This window comes from Nicotiana tabacum, chromosome 3 (assembly GCF_000715075.1).
Source record: "Nicotiana tabacum cultivar K326 chromosome 3, ASM71507v2, whole genome shotgun sequence".
Classification (NCBI taxonomy): Eukaryota; Viridiplantae; Streptophyta; class Magnoliopsida; order Solanales; family Solanaceae; genus Nicotiana; species Nicotiana tabacum.
This window is the reverse complement of record NC_134082.1, coordinates 33795592-33817888: the sequence shown is the minus strand read 5'-3', so window position 1 is coordinate 33817888 and position 22297 is coordinate 33795592. Positions and strand designations below refer to the sequence as shown.

At 37.8% G+C, this 22297-nt stretch overlaps 1 protein-coding gene across 1 annotated transcript; it reads left to right on the top strand.

Annotated features, from left to right (window-relative positions):
* The first annotated feature begins 18908 nt into the window (after positions 1 to 18908).
* Positions 18909 to 21973, top strand: LOC107813337 (uncharacterized). Its single transcript, XM_075249348.1, has 3 exons — positions 18909 to 19665; positions 20945 to 21242; positions 21656 to 21973. The coding sequence occupies exons 1-3, from the start codon at positions 19021 to 19023 to the stop codon at positions 21724 to 21726; spliced, it is 1014 nt and encodes a 337-aa protein (XP_075105449.1). The 5' UTR covers positions 18909 to 19020; the 3' UTR covers positions 21727 to 21973.
* Positions 21974 to 22297: the final 324 nt, after the last annotated feature.

Genomic DNA, 22297 nt, shown 5'->3' with positions numbered 1-22297 from the left:
GACTTGGGACACCATAAATTATCCCAAGTGGCGACTCTGAATTTTAAATAAAATAATCCCGTTTCGATTATCACTTTAAGTTGGAAAAAAACTCCCTTATACACCCTTACCCGGGGGTGTAGTGAAAAAGGAGGTGTGACAGCTCTGGCGACTCTGCTGGGAATCAAACCCAGAATCTCTGGTTCAGGGTTCAAGAATTCGAGCTTAGATGAATTGTTATAGTTGGATTTATCCATTATCTGATTTTGTTACATGTTTGGGCCTAATGGGCTAATTGTTGCTTTTACCGCTTTGATATTCTGTGAACTGTATATAAACTGCTACGAAATTCTTCCTCTCTCTGAATCTTCTAAATCATAGAGAAGTGTGCACTTCGTGTGACTTCTCTTCTATTAGAGTCATATCCTAAATTTTAGAACGAGGTTCGAACAAGTTGCAAAATCGGTAAAGCTTCTGTATTCCCGGTACGCTGCCCTCCCCCTCGGCTCGATGTCCGCTTGGGTAAGCCAGGTCTAGAACAGATAAACCCAGGTTTTTAAACCTAGTATAACAAAACTTCATGTTGGATCCCTAGTAGGAACGTTTGTTTACATCACGTGCACTTGACTTAGGGGACTCAACACAGGGGTTGGGTCCGTCTAGGACAGGTGTACCCAAAATAACAGACCATCTTGATGCATCCTATGTGCTACATGTTGCATTTATTCAAGGGTAAAATGGTCATTTGGCGGACCAATGATAGTTGAGGGCAAATGAAAAAAATGAAAAAAAAGAGAGGGTGAAGTGTGAAGATAAAGTGAGTGGGGCCTAATTAGTTTTCTGTCACATTTTTGTTAAGGAAAAAAAAAGAGCTTGAAAATTCAAAAAAAAAAAAGTTTTTGCACTTTTTCATCATTTTCCGAAAAATCAAAAAAAAAGGAAAAAGAAAATCCAAAAAGATTTTGCATGTTTCATCATTTTTCAAAAAAAAAAAAGACAAAAAAAATGTTTTCTCTAAAATTAGTTGTTTTTTTTATTCTTGCCCGTATCCAATTTGCCCGAACTACGCAAACCTGATTCTCGTCTTTCGGGGCGTGATACGTAGGCAACCCACATAGGGTCCGGTCTTCCTAGTAAATCTTAGGTTCTTGGCTTTGCGGGGTCTTAGCCAAATTTTGCACTTCTAGCCACCTCTTGGCCAAATAAGTTATTTTGCAAAAATAGCCTCAATCATGTCTTGCATGTGTCTTAGGGAATGTTATTGTCTCACATAGTGTTGGTTTAAGTTTTCTCATACAGGTGTGGAGCTACTTACCGGAGTATGAGCATGACAGATACCCCAGGATCACTGGATTCAGGAGCTGCTCGAGGAGCCATTTTATGTTTTTGAGTCAATTGTTTTTGTTTTATTTTCTAGTCCTGTATAGTAGTATTTAATCTTTTAGTTGATGCTAGAGTTTGTATTGTCTAGTTAAGTTTGCCTAGTCTTTTGTTTTTGCATTTGGAAATGTGTTACAAGTCAAAAATCCAAAAAAAAAAAGAAATTTTGCGTTTTATATTTTCGTTATAAGTTTTCTTTAGAATACTAATTCTAGAAATGAAAAAAAATTCCTTTGAGATTGTTTTTCCTTTAGGCAATTAATATCAAAATAAAAATTGTTTTTATATTTCCTTTACTATATTGGGACCAAAATTCAAAAGAAAAAAAGGAAATTTTTTTTAGTACCTCTTTAAAAGTTTTCTTTAAGGTATTAATTTTAAAATCCCAAAGATTTTCTTTTGAGGCGTTTCCTTGGGAAATTAGTGAAAATGGGAAAAATATTTCTTTTTATTTTCATTAGAACTTTAGGATATTGTACATAAAAAAAACATACTTTGTCTTTTGTTTATCATTAGAATTTTCCTTTAGGCAATCAAAATTGAAATCCAAAAACATTTGGTTTTATTTTGTTTATTGCTTATTTCGAAATTTTGCGTCAGGATGTCAAATGAAAATTCAAATACTTTGTTGTTGTTTATTCTTTAGATTTTCTTCCTAAAAAAAGAATCAAAAAAAGGGGGGGTTTTCTCTTCTAGGATTTTCCTTAATAGAGTATTTGTTTCAAAAAGAAAAAAAAAAGAAAAAAAACATGCTCGTTAAGCTTGAGTTTAGAATAGGTTATAGAGCATTCAGTTTAGGAAATTCAAAAAAAAAATTGCTTCTTTTATTTCTCTTTTCTAATTGGAGTAGTCACTAAGGTAAAAAGGAAAAAAAATAAAATGAAAAAGAAAATGTTAGTTTATATGCTTTACTCTCGATCTTCCAGAACTATGCAAAGATCTGATTCATGCTGCGTCATGATACGTAGGCAACCTACATAATGTTCGATCGAATCATTTTTTATTTATTAAAAGAAAAAAAGAAAAGAAAAAAAGGAAAAAAAAAAGAGAAAGAAAAAAGGAAAAAAAGAGGTGAAAGAAAAGAGCGATAATCAGAAAGAAAAAGGGGAAAGAAAATGAGCGAGCTAAGAAGTGCGAGGAAAGAAAAGAAAAGAGAAGATTCAAATGGACAAATTGGGATGATGCCAAGTGATCTTATGACCCTCGAAGTCATTCTAGAACCGATAACTATGACTAGGTGCATTGCACGCAATGTGATATTTTAGCTGTTAATGCCCTAACGCTAACGGGATGACCCCATTTTGTTCCTTTTGATATCTTCATAGCAGAAAGGTGGTTGGTTTGTGGTTCTCGAAGTAGTAACTCCTCTCTACAACATAAAAGGCAATGGCAGACAACAACAGAACTGGGTTGGTTGATACTGGTGCCCGAAAGTAGTTGGTTGAACAGGACACTGGTTTGGCTGATGAGGTAAGGATGTTGAGACAACACATAACGGACATGTATCAGGCCTAGATGACTGGGAAGGCACCACCCCCGCCACCACCTAGCTTCTTAGATGTTTCCTTTACCCAAACTCCGGTCGGAGTGCCGGACGATTCCCCATACTCTCCAAATCCACCCGTTTATCACAGCTTTCCCAACCACCCTAGTAGCTCTATCACTCTTCCTCCAATTACCTCTCATCAAGATTGCCCTCCTGTCATATCCACTATTCCCAACAATGAATATCCACTCAAAGCTCATGATGACCAATACTACCCCGTAGAGGTTGCCCGCAAGGTTCCTGACTCATACAAGAAGAGCCCTCGGGATGAGCTTCATGTTGAACATGAGAAAGTCACAGAAAGAGAAGGGCGAGATGGGATACCCAGGAGGCTGAAAGGCATAGAACAGTCCATAAGGAACAAGCAAGGAATGGGAGACCAGGGTAGCATGGCTTGCAAAGAGCTATCTATGTCCCCTGACGTTCGCCTGCCCGCGGGATTTAAAGTGTCACAATTTAACTTGTATGATGGGTGTGGAGATCTGGTATCCCATTTGAGGGAATATTGCAGTGAAATGAGAAGTGTTGGCGAGAAAGATGATTTGTTGATGGCGTATTTCAGTGAGAGCTTGACTGGGGCACCTTTGCAATGGCATAATCGTCAAGATGTTGGTAAATGGCCTACACTGGGTGACATGGCTCAAGATTTTGTTCGATACTTTCAATACAAATCAGGCGTTACCCCAGACCGCTCCTCCCTATCTAAAATGGAAAAGAAGCCGGAGGAAAGCTTTAGGGAGTTTGGGCTCAGATGGAGGGAGCAAGTTGCTCGAGTCAGTACCCCGATTGGTGAAGAAGAAATGGTTGAGTTTTTCCTACAAGCCCAGGGGCCCACCTACTCCAGTCATTTAATCCCGGCCTTGGGAAAGCCTTTCAATGATGTGTTAAAAATAGGGGAGCTAGTAGAAGAGGGAATCAAGTCAGGCAAAATCATGAGTTGTTCGAAAGACATTCAGAACATCCCAGTAAGCTTGGGTGGAAGAAAGAGAAACAGAAAAGATGATCTGATGGACCTTCCTGCTCAACACTTCCAGCCTCGACATCATCCCCGTAGATATCCTTGTGTACCAGATGACCCTCCCCAATGCTACTTCTCTCCACAGAACTCCCAAAGTCGTACATCACTTTCCCAGTACCCAGCTCCACAAAATGCCTATCCACCCCCACGAGCCTACCGAAACCCCCTGGATCAGGTTTCCGGCCCAATCAAGCATTTAAGAATGAGAGGTTGCAGAAGAAGAAAACCTTCACTCCATTGGGAGAGTCATATGCCAGTCTATTCCAAAGGCTAGGGAAATTGGACATGTTGAAGACGATCTAGATAAAAATGCCAAACCCTCTTCCAAAGAAGTTTGATTTTTCTCAAAGGTGCGCATATTGCTCAGATGCCCCGGGGCATGACATAGAGAAGTGTTGGAATCTGAAGAACGCGATTCAGAAGCTTATTGATACAGGCGACATTGTCATGCAAAATCCAGATGCAGCAGACACTAGCCAAAGTCCGTCACCTGTGCATAATGAGACACATATGGTGGGTATGATTTATTTTGAAAAGGAATGTGAGAATTCTTCTGGGATCCTCGGAGGTCTACGTGCTACGAAGCTTTCAGCGCTATCAGAGGTTGATCCTAAAAACGAGCAGGTAAAGGGAACCCAAATGCAATCTGTTAAGAACAATGTGATGGATACTTGTGTAGGTCCTAGTATTGTTGATGCAGAAGTCAGTGGCTAAGATGTTGAGTTTGATGATTGGAAAGACACTCTTTTCTTGGTTAGCCAGGGAGGAGTTTTGGTGGTTTATTTTGTTGTCATTTCTGTTATCCGAGTTATTTCAGGGTTGTAATCCGGATATTGTCTTGTGACTCAAACCCTTCTATCCTTTTATTTTGCCTATTTTGTTTAGTCATAGGTGCCTGTTTAGTGTTGTCTAGGTTTGTAACCCCAGTTTAGTTTGTTTGTTTTGTTTTCCAAACCCTTTCATCATCTGTCTAATGCAATTTTCTGTTTTTTGTGATTTATAGTCATTTTCATTTAGTTTTCCTTTCTTTTTATAGTTCTTTTCATGTTGACTCTAGTGACATGACATGCACGCGTAATTCTCAGCCTGATTTTAAAAGTCAATTTAATCATGAAGCAATAAAATATTGTTGTAAATGTAGGGACATTTAAGGGAAATAAGTAAAGGCATTTTGAGATCATTTCAAGCCCAAATAGTGTGAAACTGGGGCAGATAGAACATAAAGAAACCTTATTAAAATGCATAATGCCGCATCAGGTTGAAGCTAAAGGCAAGTTTGCCCAAATTGACAGAGGTCGTTCGTGGTAATAAGAGTGAGGGTGTTGTCCAAAGGTGCTTTGTAGTTAACAGATGCAGAAGGCGAATGTGTGGATATGGTTATCAAATCTGGTACAATCAAAAGATAATACAAATGTTTTCCTTGGTTTGTTTAATTGTGCAGTTTGCACTTGGCATGTTTTGGAGATTGGAATGACGAAGGCATTTTGTTCTACTATCTAAATATTTTATCCTTCGTTACCCCTTTAAGCCTTATTTATTTTATTTCATACCCCTCTTTCGGAATCAGTAGCAAAGATCAGAAATGCAAGCATGAAAGATAAGTAAAGGAAAAAGAGAAAAGAAAAAGAGAGAAAAAGAAGAAGAAAAGGAAAAAAAAGAAGAAAAAGAGAAGAAAAAGAAAAAGAAAAAAACAACAAAACAACAAAACAACAAAAAGAGAAAAGAAGAAAGAAAAGAAAAGAGGAGAAAGAGGAAGAAAAAGGAAAGAAAAATCACAACAACAAAGTAATTCCTATGACATGAACCACGTTCGACCAGATTCCTTTTAAGGATACATAGGCAGTCTCACGGTTCGGTCCCATCAAAAATAAAAATCTAAAAGTCCCCAAGCAAGAAACCGAGGCAGAAGTTGTGGTTCTTGTAAGAAATCTGATTCCGAAAGTTGTAATCTTGAACTCAAATGAGTTGCTTTGAGCCTTTTGATACCCTTTCTTTCTAACCCCATCCAAAAGCCTACGTTACGGTCCAAAGAAAGACCTTCTGATCAGTCTTCGAGAGATGCCAAGGCGATCAAGTAGAGGTGAATCATATCAGGGGCAACACTCCGACCCAAACAAGGGAAATGAAAAATGAGAAAGTCTTATTGATGAAAACCCTCACGGGTACCGCAAGGCGATGAAAGCTGAGAAAAATCAAAATGAGAGAGTCCTATGGGTGAAAACCTTCACGGGCACCTTAAGGTGACGGTAAGTTGAGAGAAAGAACAAAATGAGAGAGGCTTGATGGTAAAAACCCTTCAGGCACTACAAGTCGAATAAGGATTGTGAGTCAGATTGGATAATCGAAGCATTGAAGCCCAGTTTTACGGTTTAAGGATACAACAAGAGTTGAATATCAAACTTGCTTAACAGAATAGGCCTCAGGTGCATGTCATGGTCATTAGAGTTAGTATCCACATCTGATAGGTTTCTATTTTGTAGTTTCCTTGTTAGGAATCTTCTCTTTCCATTATCCTTTACTCTGTCCCTTTTGTCTTGATTACTTCCTCTTCATAAGTCTGTTTGGTCGGAACAAGTAAGAAATGACTTCAAAATCTGCCACCAGCTTTCTAACTGCACAAAGATCTGGCTAGCACGTCATAGTGTCTTAAGTCTGGTAAGAACAACAAACGCACTGAGTTGGTAACGATCAACATGCTTTGGGGTCCATGAGAAATACAAAGGTATGGTATATTTCAATTCGTGAATAATGCAACAGATAGAGGATGTTGGGTGAATGGGTCAAAGGTATTCTCTGTGATGAGATCAACAGAGAAAGTGGTTAATCAGTGACAAGCGAGGTCTTCCAAGCAGAAATCAAAGTTATCGTGACAAGTGAGGGAACAATAGACTTCAAGGCCAAGGCCAGTGATTTAAGCCAGGAAACAACAGCATGCGCACTAAGTGGATGGCAATTAACGTGCTTTGGAATTCATGAGAAACACAAAGGTGCAGTACATGTCAACACAAGAGCACGATGCAACAGATGGAGAGTGTTAGGTGGACGGATCAAAGGTATTTTCGGTGAAACACAAAGGTTGGTAAATGTCAGTTCATGAGCAATGCAACAAATAGAGGGAATTGGGTCTGAACGGAGAAGGGGTATTTTCTGTGATAAGGATGACAGAGAAAGTGGTTAGCCCATAAACAAGCAAGGTCCTCAAGTGGAAATCAGTTATCATGGGAAATGAAGGAGCAATCGCCCTCAAAGTCAAGGCCACAAACCAACCGCCACATTTTAAACTAACAAGATTTTTCTTTGATTGAAACAGGGGCAAAAAATTTCGTTTGTTTCGGAGAAACCCACCGTAAGGAAAGGCAAGCGCCAGACAGGTTTGACTGTAAATTTTCAGGACCCTCCTAGAAAATGGGACCTAGTTTAAAAATCATAAGTAGAAAAATCTAGCATAAATGTACCCCAAGGAATATAAGTTGGTTTCAAAGTTTGCATGTTTAAGATAGGATTCAATTAGGAGTTTTCAGGACCCTCTTGAATAATGGGACCTAGCTTTAAGATTGTTGTTAGATAACAAGATATAGCGGAAATAATACCTTTAGAAGATATAACTTAGATTTAAAATTCTCGTTTAATTAAAAGTTGTCAAGACTCTCCTGAATAATGGGACCTAGCTTTAAAATTTCCATTGGATAACAAAATTTAGCATAAGTTCTGGTGTAGGGTAATATAATTTAGCCGTAAAATTGTCACTCTTAAGATAAAACTTGACTTGTGATTTCCAGGACCCTCCTGCATAATGGGGAGTAGTTTAAGACCCTCTTAGATAACAAGATTTAGCAGAAGTCACACCTTTAGAAGATATAACTTAGATTTAAAATTGTCGTTTAATTAAGAGTTGTCAGGACCCCCTGGATAATGGGACCTAGCTTTCAAATTCTTAGTAATATTTGGTAATATGATTCAGTTTAATACTCACATATGTGCCCAGCTACCAAACTGGGGCAGAAAATTTTCTTTGTTTTGTCTATTTTTGTTGAAATCAGGTACCCATTTGGAGAACAGGGAGAAGCAGTTCAAGTTCGGCAATCAGGCGCTCACCTGGAGAGCACGGGAATACATTTCAAGTTCAGAAATCAGGCGTCCACCTGGAGAGCACGGGAATACATTTCAAGTTCAGCAGTCAGGCGCCCACCTGGAGAGTACGGGAATACAATTTAAGTTCAGCAGTCAGGCGCCCACCTGGAGAGCACGGGAATACAATTCAAGTTCATCAGTCAAGCGCCCACCTGGAGAGAATGGGAATACAATTCAAGTTCAGCAGTCAGGCGCCCACCTAGAGAGCGCGGGAATACAGTTCAAGTTCAGCAGTCAGGTGTCCACCTGGAGAAAGGGAAAACATCTCAGAGTACAATTCGAGTTCAGCAATCAGGCATCTACCTGGAGAAAAGGGAAAACATCTTAGATTACAATTCAAGTCGGCAACAAAGGGATTTCACCGGGAGAATACAAGTCAACAAGGCAACAAGAGCCACAAGATCAAGTTTGAAGATATAGATAGAGCTTTTGTAATTCATAGATCATAGTTTAGTCTAGCTTCTTTTTATTTTGTCAATGGTGTAATAAGGGGGTCAGTAAGCAGTAGCAGCAGCAGCAACAACAACAGTGAAATCACAGCTTCGTGGTAGTCCCAGCTAGCAAAACTTCCCGAACTACACTGACATGATTCCTTTTTAGCCAAGGATATGTAGGTAACCTCGGAAGTAGGGTGCGGTCAAATCTTTCAAAAAATGCTTCCCACGGAGTATTCAAACGGGAAAAATCGCTCGTATCCGCTCACTTTAGCTTTGCACAAAAACTCTTCGTGTTTCCGAGCAAAGAGGGGCAGTTGTGAGCACGTGATTTTTACCCTACATGAATTATTTCCATAAATTCAAGACAAAATAATTTTTCCCGTTGTTTGCAATTTTGTGGATTTTGGTGGCATTTTCCGTTAATTGATTGCATTTGTCTGTGCGTGTTTATTTTATTTAATTAATGAAAAATACAAAAAAAAAATATGTTGCATTTGAATTTAGGATTTAACTCGGTGTTTTTGAATTAAGTAGTAAATTGTTTATTTCATAAGAATTGGGAAAATCACAAAAATGGTATTTTTGCACTTTTATTTTTTAATATTGAATTTTGGTGGTTTCTCTGCTTAATTTGGTTTTAATTAGAGTTAATTAACTTAATGTGTTAGGATTGATTTAATCTAGGATTTAGTTTGGGTTTTATTTGAGTTTTATTTTGGAAAGATTAATTAAAAAAAGAGAGAGAGTTTGAAAATAAATGAATTAATTTGGAAAAAAGAAAAAGGATTTGAAGAGATAAAGTTTTGGGCTTGTTTTAATTAAAATCCCCAAGCCCAAATGAATTCCCCCCCCCAAAACCCGACCACACCCGGCCCCAAACACAACTGACCCGGTTCGTCCCCCCGCTAAATTAAACGACCCCGTTTAGATTAGTCATTTGATCTGAGCCGTCTATGTTTTCTAATCCAACGGCTGTGAAGTGGGTTGGGGTTAGTATATATCTGTCCGAATTAAGCCCATCCCCCCAATCTCTCATCTCTCTCATTCTCATCTCAGAGACCAACCGTAGAACCCTAGAGCCGCCCTAAATCCCACCACCACCCACTGGAGGCGCCACCTCCAACCAACCTAAAGTAACACCATCGAACCCCCTCACCTTCCTCTTTCCAAATATCAACATAGCTCCCCTCAAATCCCTCTCAATCTCGTCGAATCTTAAATCTAAATTCAGAGTTTGAAGCCCCAAAAAGCCAAAATTGTTCTGCCTTTGATTCCATGGCTGCATGACCACAGGCGTCCGAGTTTTCAAGATTTTCGAAGTCTAGTTTGGCATAAGCAGTGTTGGTCATTTGTTCTTAACAAAGAACAAGCGGTTAACACCGATTGTGTTAAATTGAAGGTCCAATATTGGGTTTGAATGTGAATCGGTAAGTGTTCTTCATTTTTCGTGCCCTTATATGCCGTTTCATCTTCCTACTCCTTTCTTCTTTGTCTTCCCGTTTCTGTGGATGTTTGGAAAGTAGATAGAAGTTCAGACCTAGTTTTCCCTTTTTGAATAATTTAGTGTTCGTACTTGCTCCATTAGATTTTCAGTCATTTCTTTTCAGGTTTTAAATATTGTTCTTTGCTTGTTTTGTTATTTATGACATTTTTGATAATTAGCTTAATTTAGGCTTTGTTTATTCGGTAATTTGGTTAACTCCGGCTCCGTATTTAGTTCTAAAAGAAATCAATTGCTTGGTTAGATTTTGATGTTTGAAGTCATTTAATTGTTTCTCTTTTCTGCTTCTCATTGATTTAGTTAAATGGGTTTCTGAGTTTTGTTCGGGCCTTAATTTCAATTCTGGCCTGTTCATTTGGGGTTTAAACCGTTGGGTCAAATTGACCCATGACCCGTTTGGTTGTTTGAAAGTAAAAAGCAGGGGTTTAAGGGGGTATTCTGGGTAATTGGCTTAGGGAATCTTGATATAACTGCCTAAAGAAGCTTCTTAGAAGCTGGGGTGGGGGCTTATGTGAAAGTCGAAATTTTACACTAAGGAGGTCTAAGCAAAAATGAGAATTTCAAAAGGAGTAAGGTGCAAAAATGGAATACGTTGAGGCTGCCCTAATGCCTTGCCTTAAAAGACACCTTTACTTGGTATAGAAGGAGATTTTCAAGAGAGAGATATCCTAAAAACTGAAACGGCAGAGCTTTCTTATAAAAATTCTGAATTTTTGCATTATTAAAAACCAAAAACTTTGCTTCTGGTTTGGTATTTCTGATTCTTTATGGCAAAGAACTCTTGGAAATTGATAATCTTATTGCTGAAATAGAGAAATGGTTTAAGTAGCTGAACTGGTTTCAAGTTAGGTACTGGGAGTCACTATTTCATTGCCTGTTTCACATTGGTTGTTTGCTGGTTTCTGTTCTGCCGTAGCTACAACTCCTTCACCTCTTCTCCCTTTCCATTTTCAGGTAAATGTACTTGAATCTCATCTCAATGTGAAGTCCAAATGAGAAGATGAAATGAGAAACAGAATGTTGAAGCATGATCTTAAGTTTATTTTCCTTTATGCTTGCTATTTTTCTGATTTACCTTTAATGCATATGGTGTTGGTTGTTGACAACTTCCTCTAAGGAGTTGCATTCTATTTATATTTAGCATAGAATGTAGTGTTCTGTTAAATTTTTTAGCTGGGTGACATTTCAATTATTGAGCTCTTATTTTTAGTTTTGTCTCTGAATGGTTAAGGGAGTTTGAAGGATAATACATATGGTCGGATCAGTAATAAGTCATAGATCTTATTTCTCATGTTATTATAATATTCTTGTTGCTATGATTCACACAATTAAATATTTGAATGTTTTTGAGTCTGGATTGTGTAAAATCATGCTAAGAGAAGGGGAATTGGCTTATGTTGCTTTGAAGGGTAAATACCTGCGTTAATTTTCCTTTGGAAAACGTATGAATTTGTTCCAAAGTAGAAATGGTAGCTGAGTTTAGGAATACCTAGTATCTGATTTGGGATTTAATTAATGAAAAAGGCAAAGGTATTTTTAGTAATGTAATATCATGTCTTGTATAGTTTTTATAGGATTGCAATTTGTATCGATTTTGTGTCCTCAATTAGGTCTGAAAGCTTGGGCTATAGACTGGCCCAGATGAAGAGTGTACCTTCTCACTACTCGTTTGTGAGCTTGAGCCTCTAAACTTCCATTCTTCACTAAGACTTGGGCTCGTTCAGACCCAAGCTTGAAGGCTTGATGATTGTATGCTTTATTGGTAGTTGGCTGGGCTCGATGCTAACCTCGTTCTTCAACATTGCTGATACGGAATGCATGCTAAGAGACTCGAACTCGTGTCTCCCCCTTGTTCTCTTCTTAACTCTTAATTAGTTTGGGCTAGGAGGCTACCTAGAGCAAAGACGCAGGCCTTTCGTGTTGGGCCTGTTCCTTTCAGCCTTCAGATTATTCGATTTTTACACGAACCATTCATTTTTTATATATCTAAACTTGTTTCCATTTTCAATGCAAAGTTTCTTTCGGTAAAGATGTACTGAACGTGGGATTTAAAAATAAGAGGGGGTAGATTCTCAATTCACCTAATGTTGTTAGTTGGACTTCATTAATAATTGAGTTGGGCTTTAGTAAACAACTTTATTAGCCACTAGTCCCAATACCTCGAATAAGTTGAGGTGTGCCAAACTTAGCAAATATAGTTATGGCCCTTAAGAGTTTGATTTTGAATTTCCTTTAAAAATTGGATTTGAGGTGCGTCGTGCCGAATAAAATCTTAAAATGCATGGCCCTCACTTAATTAGTATTTTAATCCATAGAATTCAAGGCGCGCCATTTAGCGAATTTTCCATGGCCATCACAAAGTTAAAAATACGTAGTTGTTGTAGGCGCGCTATTTGAATAATTAATTTCCTTGAACTTGGGTGTGCATTTCATGTGACCCAAATCCCAATCTTGACAACGTTAAATAGAATATGTCTCGGACTGTGGGTGCATTTCATCTGACACGGTCCAAAGACGTATTTTAGATGACGTTGAAATCTTCCTTAAAATAATTAAAAGCGGTTTTAAAGTTAAAATGAACCATAGCCTAAAACATGTATTAAAATCAGATAATAGGCCAGTAATAACAGTTGAGCGACCGTGCTGGAACCACGGAACTCGGGAATGCCTAACACCTTCTCCCAGGTTAACAGAATTCCTTACCCGGATTTCTGGTTCGCGGACTATAATACAGAGTCAATCTTTTCCTCGATTCAGGATCTAAACCGGTGACTTGGGACACCATAAATTATCCCAAGTGGTGACTCTGAATTTTAAATAAAATAATCCCATTTCGATTGTCACTTTAAGTTGAAAAAAAACTCCCTTATACACCCTTACCCGGGGTTATAGTGAAAAAGGAGGTATGACACCGGTATGGATTCGGAGGTCCGTAGATGATTTTTGCTTAAATTGGCGAAAGTTAAAAAAGTTGAAGTTTGGAGAGTTGAGAAGTTTGACCGAGAGTTGACTGTATTGTTACCAGGCTTGGATTTTGATTCCGGAAGTTTGAATAGGTCTGTTGTGTCATTTTTGACATATGTGAAAAACTTGAGGTCAATCGGAGTTGGTTTGATAGTTTTTGGCATCGATTGTAGAAGCTGGAAATCCATTAGTTTCATTAGGTTTCAATTGGGGTGTGATTCGTGTTTTTGATGTTGATGTGATTTGAGGCTTCGACTAAGCTCGTATCATATTTTAGGACTTGTTGTTAGGTTTGGATGGGGTCTCGGGGGCCTCGAGTGAGATTCAGATTAAAGCTTGGACTTAAAGGGATATTGTGGCTGAAGTTTGGTATCATCGCACCTGCGGAGGGAGTGGTCGCAATGTGGTCACCCAGGTGCGGATAAGACATCGCAGGAGAAAGTTTTGGGGAGATGGCCTGGGACCACAGATGCGAGGAAGATTCTGCACCTGCAAGGTCGCAGAAGCGGAATTGGCCAGGATGTCCTGGGGGCGCAGAAGCACTCTTGGCCTGCAGAAGCAGGAGCACACGTGCGCTTTTTTGGACCGCAAAAGCGGAGACTGTTGGGCTTGAGTTGAAACCGCACCTGCGATGGATTTTTTGCAGGTGCAGAGCCGCAACAGCGTCTGTTGGTCCGCAAAAGCAAAAAATTGCTAGGCGAAAATAGTGAGTTCGAGGGTTTTCCATTCATTCTTCATGTTTTGACCTAGAAAGCTCAATTTGTGACGATATTTAGAGGGATTTTCAAGAAAATCATCGGGGTAAGTGATTCTAACTCGGATTTGACTATTATACGTGAATCCATCATTGTTTTTTTTCATTTAATTAGTGTTTTGAGTTGGAAGATTTGGGAAAATTTTGTGAAATTTCATAGACCGAATTTTTGGGATTAATAAGGCGATTTATGGTCGAAATTGGATTATTTTTGTATGGTTGGACTCGTTATTGAATGAATATTTGGATTTTATAAATTTTGTTGGGTTCCAAGATGTGGGCCAGGGGTTAACATTTTGACTTTTGTTAAACTTCTTAGCTTTATCGAATGGAATGGATTCCTATAGTTTGTATTGTTTGTATTAAGTTGTTTGTGGCTAGATCCGAGTCATTTGGAGGCCGATTCGCGAGTCAAGGGCTTGTTGGAGTAGAGGTTTGCATAGTTTGAGGTAAGTACCATTTCTAAACTTGGTTCTGAGGGTATGAATCCCTTAAATATGTGTTATATGGTTGGTATTGAGATGAAGCACATGCTAAGTGATAGGCGTGTGGGAGTGCACCATGATAATTGTGACTCGGTTGTTTCCGTGGTACCGTGTAGTTGTCAAACCTTATTGTCATCCATGTAATCCATATGTAATAGAGTAATTAAGTTACAATCCATGTTAGAAATTATTTCTAGGCTATATGTTTATTTTATCGGGACCCGCTGAGGTCATTTCTACTATTAATTATTTGCTTAAACTACAATGTTATACTTAGTCACATTCATTATTTGCATATCATATCTCAGTCTTTGTTATCATTCATTGTTACATCATGTTATCATTGTTTGAGATTATTGGCATGAGATTTGTGATCTTGAGAAACTAGAGAGATTGATGACTGAGTTGGGGCATGAGTGCCGGATTGTGAGTGATATTGATGAGATCGGACTGCGTGTCGCAGCAGGTTTGATTGATTCATAATGGAATCGGGTTGCGCGTTGCAGCAGGTATTATTGATTCATGATTGGATCAGGTTGCACGCCGCATCAGGTTTTATTAGCGGTTGGGCAGGATCCGCCCCTCCGGAGTCTGACCTACCAGCAGTGAGCACATGTATCATACAGAATCGAGGGATTAAGCGTGATGAGTGAGAGTTGAGACAGTCAATTGAATACTCTGATAGAGTGAGTACATGGGAGTATCATTGTGATGCATTTCATTTAACATGTTTATTTGTTTATATAGACGTAGAGATGTAACATTCCTCATACTAGCTATATTTGGCACATTTTACCCGTATTGAGATTAATTGTTGAATTTGAAAACATGTCTACATTTTCGTACTGTGTATAAACTAATTATGAGATTTCTCTAAGTATTACTGCCATTTCCTATTATACATGTACTTATTATCTGGATTTGAATCTTTCCTTTATGTGCTGTAATTTTCTTCCTGTTTTTCCTAAGCTATTGCTTTTCGTTCATTCTTACTGTTTTGTTTACCTGCCATTCCTTTTTATCATTTCGCCTTCTACCTTATTTTTTATATCCAGTAAGGTCCTGACCTGACCTCGTCACTACTCTACCGAGGTTAAGCTTGGCACTTACTCGGTACCACTACGGTATACTCATACCACGCTTCTGCACATATTTTGTGCAGATCCAGGTACATCCTACTAGCCCCGATATCAGTAGAGTGTGTGCTACTGCTTGAAGACTTCAAGGTATATCTGTCAGCGTCTGTAGACCTCGGAGTCCCCTCTATCCTTACTATGTTGTCTTTTCTTTATTCTCTTAGATGCTGATGTATAGATATAGTTAGAACATTCCTTAGAGCTTGCGGCTTGTGACTACCGGGTTTTGGGAGTTGTTTACACTCCGAGTTGTGGATTTTTACTTGTACATGCCGAGCGACAGTTTTTCAGTTATATATTATCTGTTAAATATTGAGTTTTAGTCGTATTTCAATTCTTTTCTGTAAATTATTAGGCTTACCTAGTCTTAGAGACTAGGTGCCATCACAACATCCTACGGAGAAAAATTTGGATCGTGACAATTTTGTTCAAACACTTTGAGGTAATATGCATTTTTAGGTACAATTCTTTTTCATATTATTCAATTTACACTAAAATACCATTCTTTAATCCCCCTTTATTCTTTTACATACTATATATTACTGCATATATTGTGTCAAATATTTTACAATTCTTTATCTAGAACTCACTTTGCACTCAACTTATCTTTTGCAATACGATTTTCTTGTCCACTTTACATATATTTCATACGAGTCAATATATTTTAATTATTTCATTTAAAAACATCAAAAATACTTGCATACTTCATCTGCAAATTATTCATTACATATTAATATCATCATTGTTCATTCTAGTACACGTTAATCATTCTTTTATTTTTTATAATAGTTGTGAGTATTTGCTAATTATATTTAAACCTTATGCCCCCTATTTGACCGAGTTCAGAGGAAGCACATTTTGTGGATCTTGAGGGAAGCCTAATACCTTTCCTTCGAGATAACTTTAATCCGTACTCAGAATCTCAACAGTTTCATAGACCGTAGTCGAAATGTATATTGTATAATGTAATATAGGTGTCCTGGTGTATCTTAAACATTAGGTGACAACTCTAAACTTTAATTAACCTTGTAGAGTACTATAAGTTGTAGTTTGTTTTGTCTTGTGAAAAATAGGGTACAATAATTACTACCAAAGTTTTATGACGATCCATTGGATTATCCAGCCATGCGTGTCATTGACATTTTGCCTTCAGAGATGTTTAATACAATATTGGCTTGATTGTTGACTCTATCATCCCAAACAAGTCTGCATATTGCGTTAATCCTAAAGTCCATATATAAAATATCCATGAACAAGAAAAAGTATTACCTATAAAGGAGTGGATAATGGAGGTCCATATACTAGAGAAACAAGATATCTTAACATCGTAAATATATATTGCTATCATCAAAGGAACTATTGGTGAATAAACAATGCAATTGATGCATTCTCAAGAAGAACGTTGATCTTCATGCTTAAGTCAAAGCTAGACATAAGGTTGGTTAAGTTCCATGAAGTTCTAATACCAACAATTTCATATCATAAGTTGAAGTTAGCAATCAATATAGAAAGATTACATGGAGAAGACTATGTAAAAAATGGGAACTTAGAAAACGGGATTTAGTTCGAACACATGCTAAGTTTGCTTACAACGTGAAGAAGCTCTATGATAAACTAGCAAAATATAACTTAAAACCTCATAATCATTGGGTCCCTATTTTTTTTCATTCCTCCTTGGGAATCTATTCTTACTATAGCAAATCTTGCGCCATCTATGGAAGCTATTAGACTCGAGGACGGGTCCTTTTTTACCGGGAGAGAATGATGGAAGATCAAGAATCCAAGAAATTCAAGAAGTCCAAGAATCCATTCAATATTAGAATTTCTTTTCCATGAAGATTATGATTTCTTATTTCTTATTTTCTAGTAATTTGATTCTTGTTTTAGTAGGATTATATTTATAGTTCTAGTCAAACTAGGATTGTTAGTTGGTAGTCCATTCCTACTAGAATTCTTTTTTCTATTTTAGTTAGGATAGATTTTCGTAGCCTTATTCTTATTCTTGTTTAATTAGGATTAGTTTTCCTTAACCTTATTAATTTTACTCATTAAAGGGCTCAATGTGCTGAAAATAAACATGGGTGATTAGTTTTTCTAAGCTCTTGCTTCAAAAACGTGATTTACCATTTGTTTCATTGTTCTTCCTTTATTCAATGCTTCTTACAATCTTGCAATCTTGCAGGACTGAAAAACGTGTGAGTGAGATTTCTTTTCATTTTATATTCTTCTAATGTGAATTTGAAGAACGTTTGTGCTAGTTTTGTGAAAAACTTTAGCGGGATGCTTTTATTTTTCTCTCTTCTTTTTGTTTGAGCGGTGCAAAATCTTGAAAGTACATCAGTCTCGTACTCATACTACACTTCTGCATATTTTATGCAGATCCAGACATTGGCACTGACAGACTTTACGAGGGAGCCTAGTAGTTGTTAGAGGAGACTCAGGTAGTGCTGCATGATCGCCAACAAATCCTTGCAGTCCCCTTCCCCTATTTTCATACTATTATCTTTATTCAGACAGTGTTGCATTATTGAGAGATTCTATTGTATCTTGTTTTAGAGCTCATGACTTCTTACTACCAGATTTTGAAAATTTTGATGTTGTAGTATCTATATACTACTATTAGTTATTGAAGTCTTACTTTGATATTTATGCGATTTCTGTTATATTTCACCCTGATTATGTTGGTTTGCTCTATATTGGATATTGACTTACCTACACATAGGGGTTCAGTGCCATCACGACTGTTGGTGAGATTTTGGATCGTAATAATGTCTAACACAATATACTCATAAAACGATTACATAAATCGAAAATTTGAATCTTCCTCTTCAAATGCAAAAATAAGGCAATGCAGCGATAAAGATGAGCTAAGACAACAATGAGGATGGAGGAAGTTTGGAAAACTAAGATTTGCTCTAGCTATGAAGCAAAATTGAGGTCAATCAATGGGGATTTTTTCCGGAAGAATTGCTAGGGCACGCCGAAAGTAGGGGATTTATGGAAGGAACTAATTTAGTTTTTTTTTTAATTTTCCAAAAAATATATATTTATTTATATTTTTATTCAAATTATATTTTCCAAACTTTGGTGGTGGACAGAACACACCTTTTCACTTTGTTAATCCTAATTCTCCTTAACCTATAAAACGGGCCATTTTGTAAAAAAAATTATTCCATCCGTTCCAGTTTATGTGAACTTATTTCCTTTTTGGTCCGTTCCAAAAAGAATGATCCCCTTTTAAATTTGGGAATAATTTGACTTAAACTTCCAATTCTACCCTTAATGAGAAACTTTTCTAATCATACAAATACTCTGTACCCTTTTGACTTGATTAGGAGCATACATTCAAAAAGTCTTATTTTTTCTTAAAATTCGTGTTAGTTTATCAATTGAGTTGATAAAAAGGATTGATTAGCCGAAACTCCCTTGATGCATAGTGGAAAGAAAAATGCCTTTGGTTATCTGGTAGGCAAAGTTGAATTCTGCTGGAAAACAAGACCTCCATGAAGGAAATAACTAATAGTTCGAGTACCACATAGCTACAAATCAGAAACTTGTACATTTCTAACAATCAGGGACCATAATGTCATATGCTCGTCTAATTATGGTCCTCCCCATTCCTTAAACGGTAAACACGATTTCATTCCTAGGGTTTTACACAAACCTGTGTATCTCTCTCTCTCTACACGATGAGTCTGATTGCAGGCTCATACGAGCGCTTCATATGGGGATTCAAGTTGAGATCCCCAAAAGACGATCAAAAGTACGAACTAACCCCACTCTTCTCCTTCCCCTCACACCTCTCACCAATCAAATGCACAGCCGTCGCCGGCTCCGCCGCAGTGTCCGGCGGCGCCGATGACACAATTAAAATCTACGACCTTTCCACTTGCTCTGAAATTGGGTCCCTCCACCAGTCCGCCACCATAACTTCACTTTCCTTTCTTACCCCTCCTTCACTCTCCTTCCCTCGTAACCTAATCGCCGCCGCTGACGACGGCACCGTATCGATATACGATGCCGACCCATTTGTTCATTTAAAAACGATGAAAGTTCATCGTAAGGCGGTGAATTCTGTGTGTATTCATCCGTCGGGGAGGTTGGCGTTGTCTGTCGGAAGAGATGAATGTATGGCTATGATTAATTTGGTTAGAGGAAGGAGAAGTTTTTACTGTAGGTTGGGTAAAGAAGCTTCTTTGGTTAATTATAGTGATACTGGTGAAAAGTTTTATATGGTTATGGATGACAAAATTTCTGTACATGAATCTGAAGATGCTAAAATTGTTCTAGAGCTTGATAATAAGAAGAAGGTGCTTTGTGCCACTCCCGGGACGGTGAGTTTCAATTGAACTTTGCTCAATTTTTGTGGCGGCATATGCATTGATTATTTGGTGTGCGCTCATCTACTTGATTTACTGATTATCATTCTTTTAGTTTCTAAAGTGTATTGAACTGGACTAATGCCAAAATTATTCACCATGGTATCCCGTACCTATCTTTTCTTAAGAATTGTTTAGGGGGTGTCGGAATGTTTTTCTTCATTGATTTGTCTTTGTCACCTCAATGTTAGCATAATGATGCGGTCGAGGAAGAAGAGGTTCTACCAGTAGCTAGTAGAATAGCCATGGCTACTGGATTTTGTTTGCAAATAGTACCAGATTTTTCCGTCTGTGGTGAGAGCATGTTGGTGGTGATATTGGTTGTTATTACTTTTCAAACCAAATAGCCATCAGAGAAGCTTAGCTAGCTAGTTGAAGTCCTCAACTGAACTTTTCAGAACACAGTATGTTGCCTATATCTGTCGCCAGCAAATCCTGTCACTTCTAGTTCCTCGTTTCCCCATTGATTGAGCACATTCTAATTTTTGTTATATAAGTTTCCAGGTGTCATATAATAGGTTAATTGAGAAACCCAGGACTAGGCTGGAATTTTTTAAGCTTGAGAATTTGAGATGGGATATTGTCAAACCAAATAAAAATCAGATATCATGACCCAAAAGAATAAGATTGGTCTCAGGAAGCTCCCCACTTTGCATGTTGTCTTAGGTGTCATGCGTAGTGCTTTACTTGTGGTTAAATAGATACCTGCTACACTTTATGGGCCGTGTGCAAGTTCCTTACATATTTACAAGTTACAAATGCAATACCTTATTATATATCTAGAAATGAGTCTCTCCTGTGTCTTTTTCCTGGTCAATTCATCCCATCATTTTTATTCTACAATGCTGGTAGTCGAGTCAGCTGTCAAGGACCTCGGCTTATCCACATGGTACTTGCTACTTTTCACGGATGCGGGTACTAGGTAACTTTGTCCATCACGACTTAAAAAGATAGGAAGAATTTACCAAACATTTTTTTGTCACCGATTCCAATTTCATTAACCACTAGACCACACCTTGGGGTGCTTCTTATCCCATCCTTTTTTCCATGCATGTTGTACATTCTTTTTATTTTTTCTATCATCTTGGGATTGGTTTCCTACCAACTTACTTTCAAAGCACGGGGCAAATATTTTTGATTTATATATATTTAATGGAAAGATTAGTTGAATGCCACAGCTTTTTTTCTCCAATTCTTTGATTTACTTCTTGAAGCTGAAAGGGATATTTTACAGCATGGTATTTTGTTTACTGGGGGAGAGGAGCGCAATATTAAAGCTTGGGACATAACTAGTGGGAAAGTTGCATATAGCATTGAAGATGCACATTCCACCCGTGTGAAAGGCATTGTTGTTTTATACAAAAACAATGATGGGGATGCTGAAGATAACCAACACATAGTAGCATCCGCATCATCAGATGGGATCATACGTGTTTGGGATGTTCGCATGACTATGAAAGAGAAGCCAATTCCACTGGCTGAGGCCAATACAAAATCCAGGCTGACATGTCTTACTGGATCGTCCATCAAATGTGAGTTTTTCTTTTCTGTTTTTCCCCCCTCTCCCTCTGAATGTTTACCTAAGTTTAGATGATTCAGATAGTCACTGCTTTGGCTGCTAACTGTTTGATCAGTTGAACTTTTGTGCTCCATCCTTTTGTGTTTTACTTGCTCATGAGAGAAAAATGATTGTAGAATCCTTTAATGGGTATTCTTTTAATTTGCATTTTGTCGTAATGCAAAATGGCTATGTTATCAGTCTATCATTGCAAAACTTAAAATTGCCGTCAAATTTTATTTCTTCGTTTAGCGGTATTCGGCTGGAAAAAGAGTTACAATTGGTCCGTTGTAAACCATAGGCGAGACTAATATAAATTGCATTGAATTTCTTCCTAGCTGCATGATGAAACACTTCACTGATTTTGTTGTCATTGTCATCTTTCAGCTGTGAAAAGGCCACTGGTAGGAAATACTGCATCAAATGGACAACTCCTCGATGCAGGTGAAGAATCCTAGTGCTGTAATTGCTAATAACAATCACATAGTTTGTCTGCTGTCTTTTTACTTTAATATTTTCCCCTTTGAAGTTGTTGGAATCGTATTAATTTTGTTAGCTAAAGGCGGATCAATCAATATATCTTTCCTGGCTTTTTGGCGGAGATCAAGTAGAGGTGGATCAGTCCATATATTTTATGATTCTTGTAATACATGTATGATTTTAACGAGCAGTTCTCCTTATATTTATGTTTTGGTTACTTTCGTATCTCCCCTGTTAAGGTCTTCCCTGCACCGATGGGACGTTAATTAAGCATTTTTGTGTGCATATGACTGCAGTCTGTTGTAGTTTAGCTCTTCTCCAAATTTCCTACTAATTCACAGTATTTGGCTGGAATTGGCCTCTGATTACCCTTGTGGTCTCACTTCAGCGTGTTATGTTTGGTTATCATGTGTTTCTACTCTCAAGGAAACATCAATTTACACCTGAATACTTGCAGTATGAGTAATTATATTCATTGTGGAATTCATGATATGCTATGATAAATTTGGTGCTCGGCCCGTGTAAGTTTTAACTTATGTTGCCGCTGCT

Coding starts and splice junctions, on each gene's coding strand:
- LOC107813337 (XM_075249348.1), top strand. CDS start 19,021: ATGAGTCTGATTGCAGGCTCATACGAGCGCTTCATATGGGGATTCAAG. Junction 19,666..20,944: donor TTTGTGCCACTCCCGGGACG/GTGAGTTTCAAT, acceptor GATATTTTACAG/CATGGTATTTTGTTTACTGG. Junction 21,243..21,655: donor TACTGGATCGTCCATCAAAT/GTGAGTTTTTCT, acceptor GTCATCTTTCAG/CTGTGAAAAGGCCACTGGTA.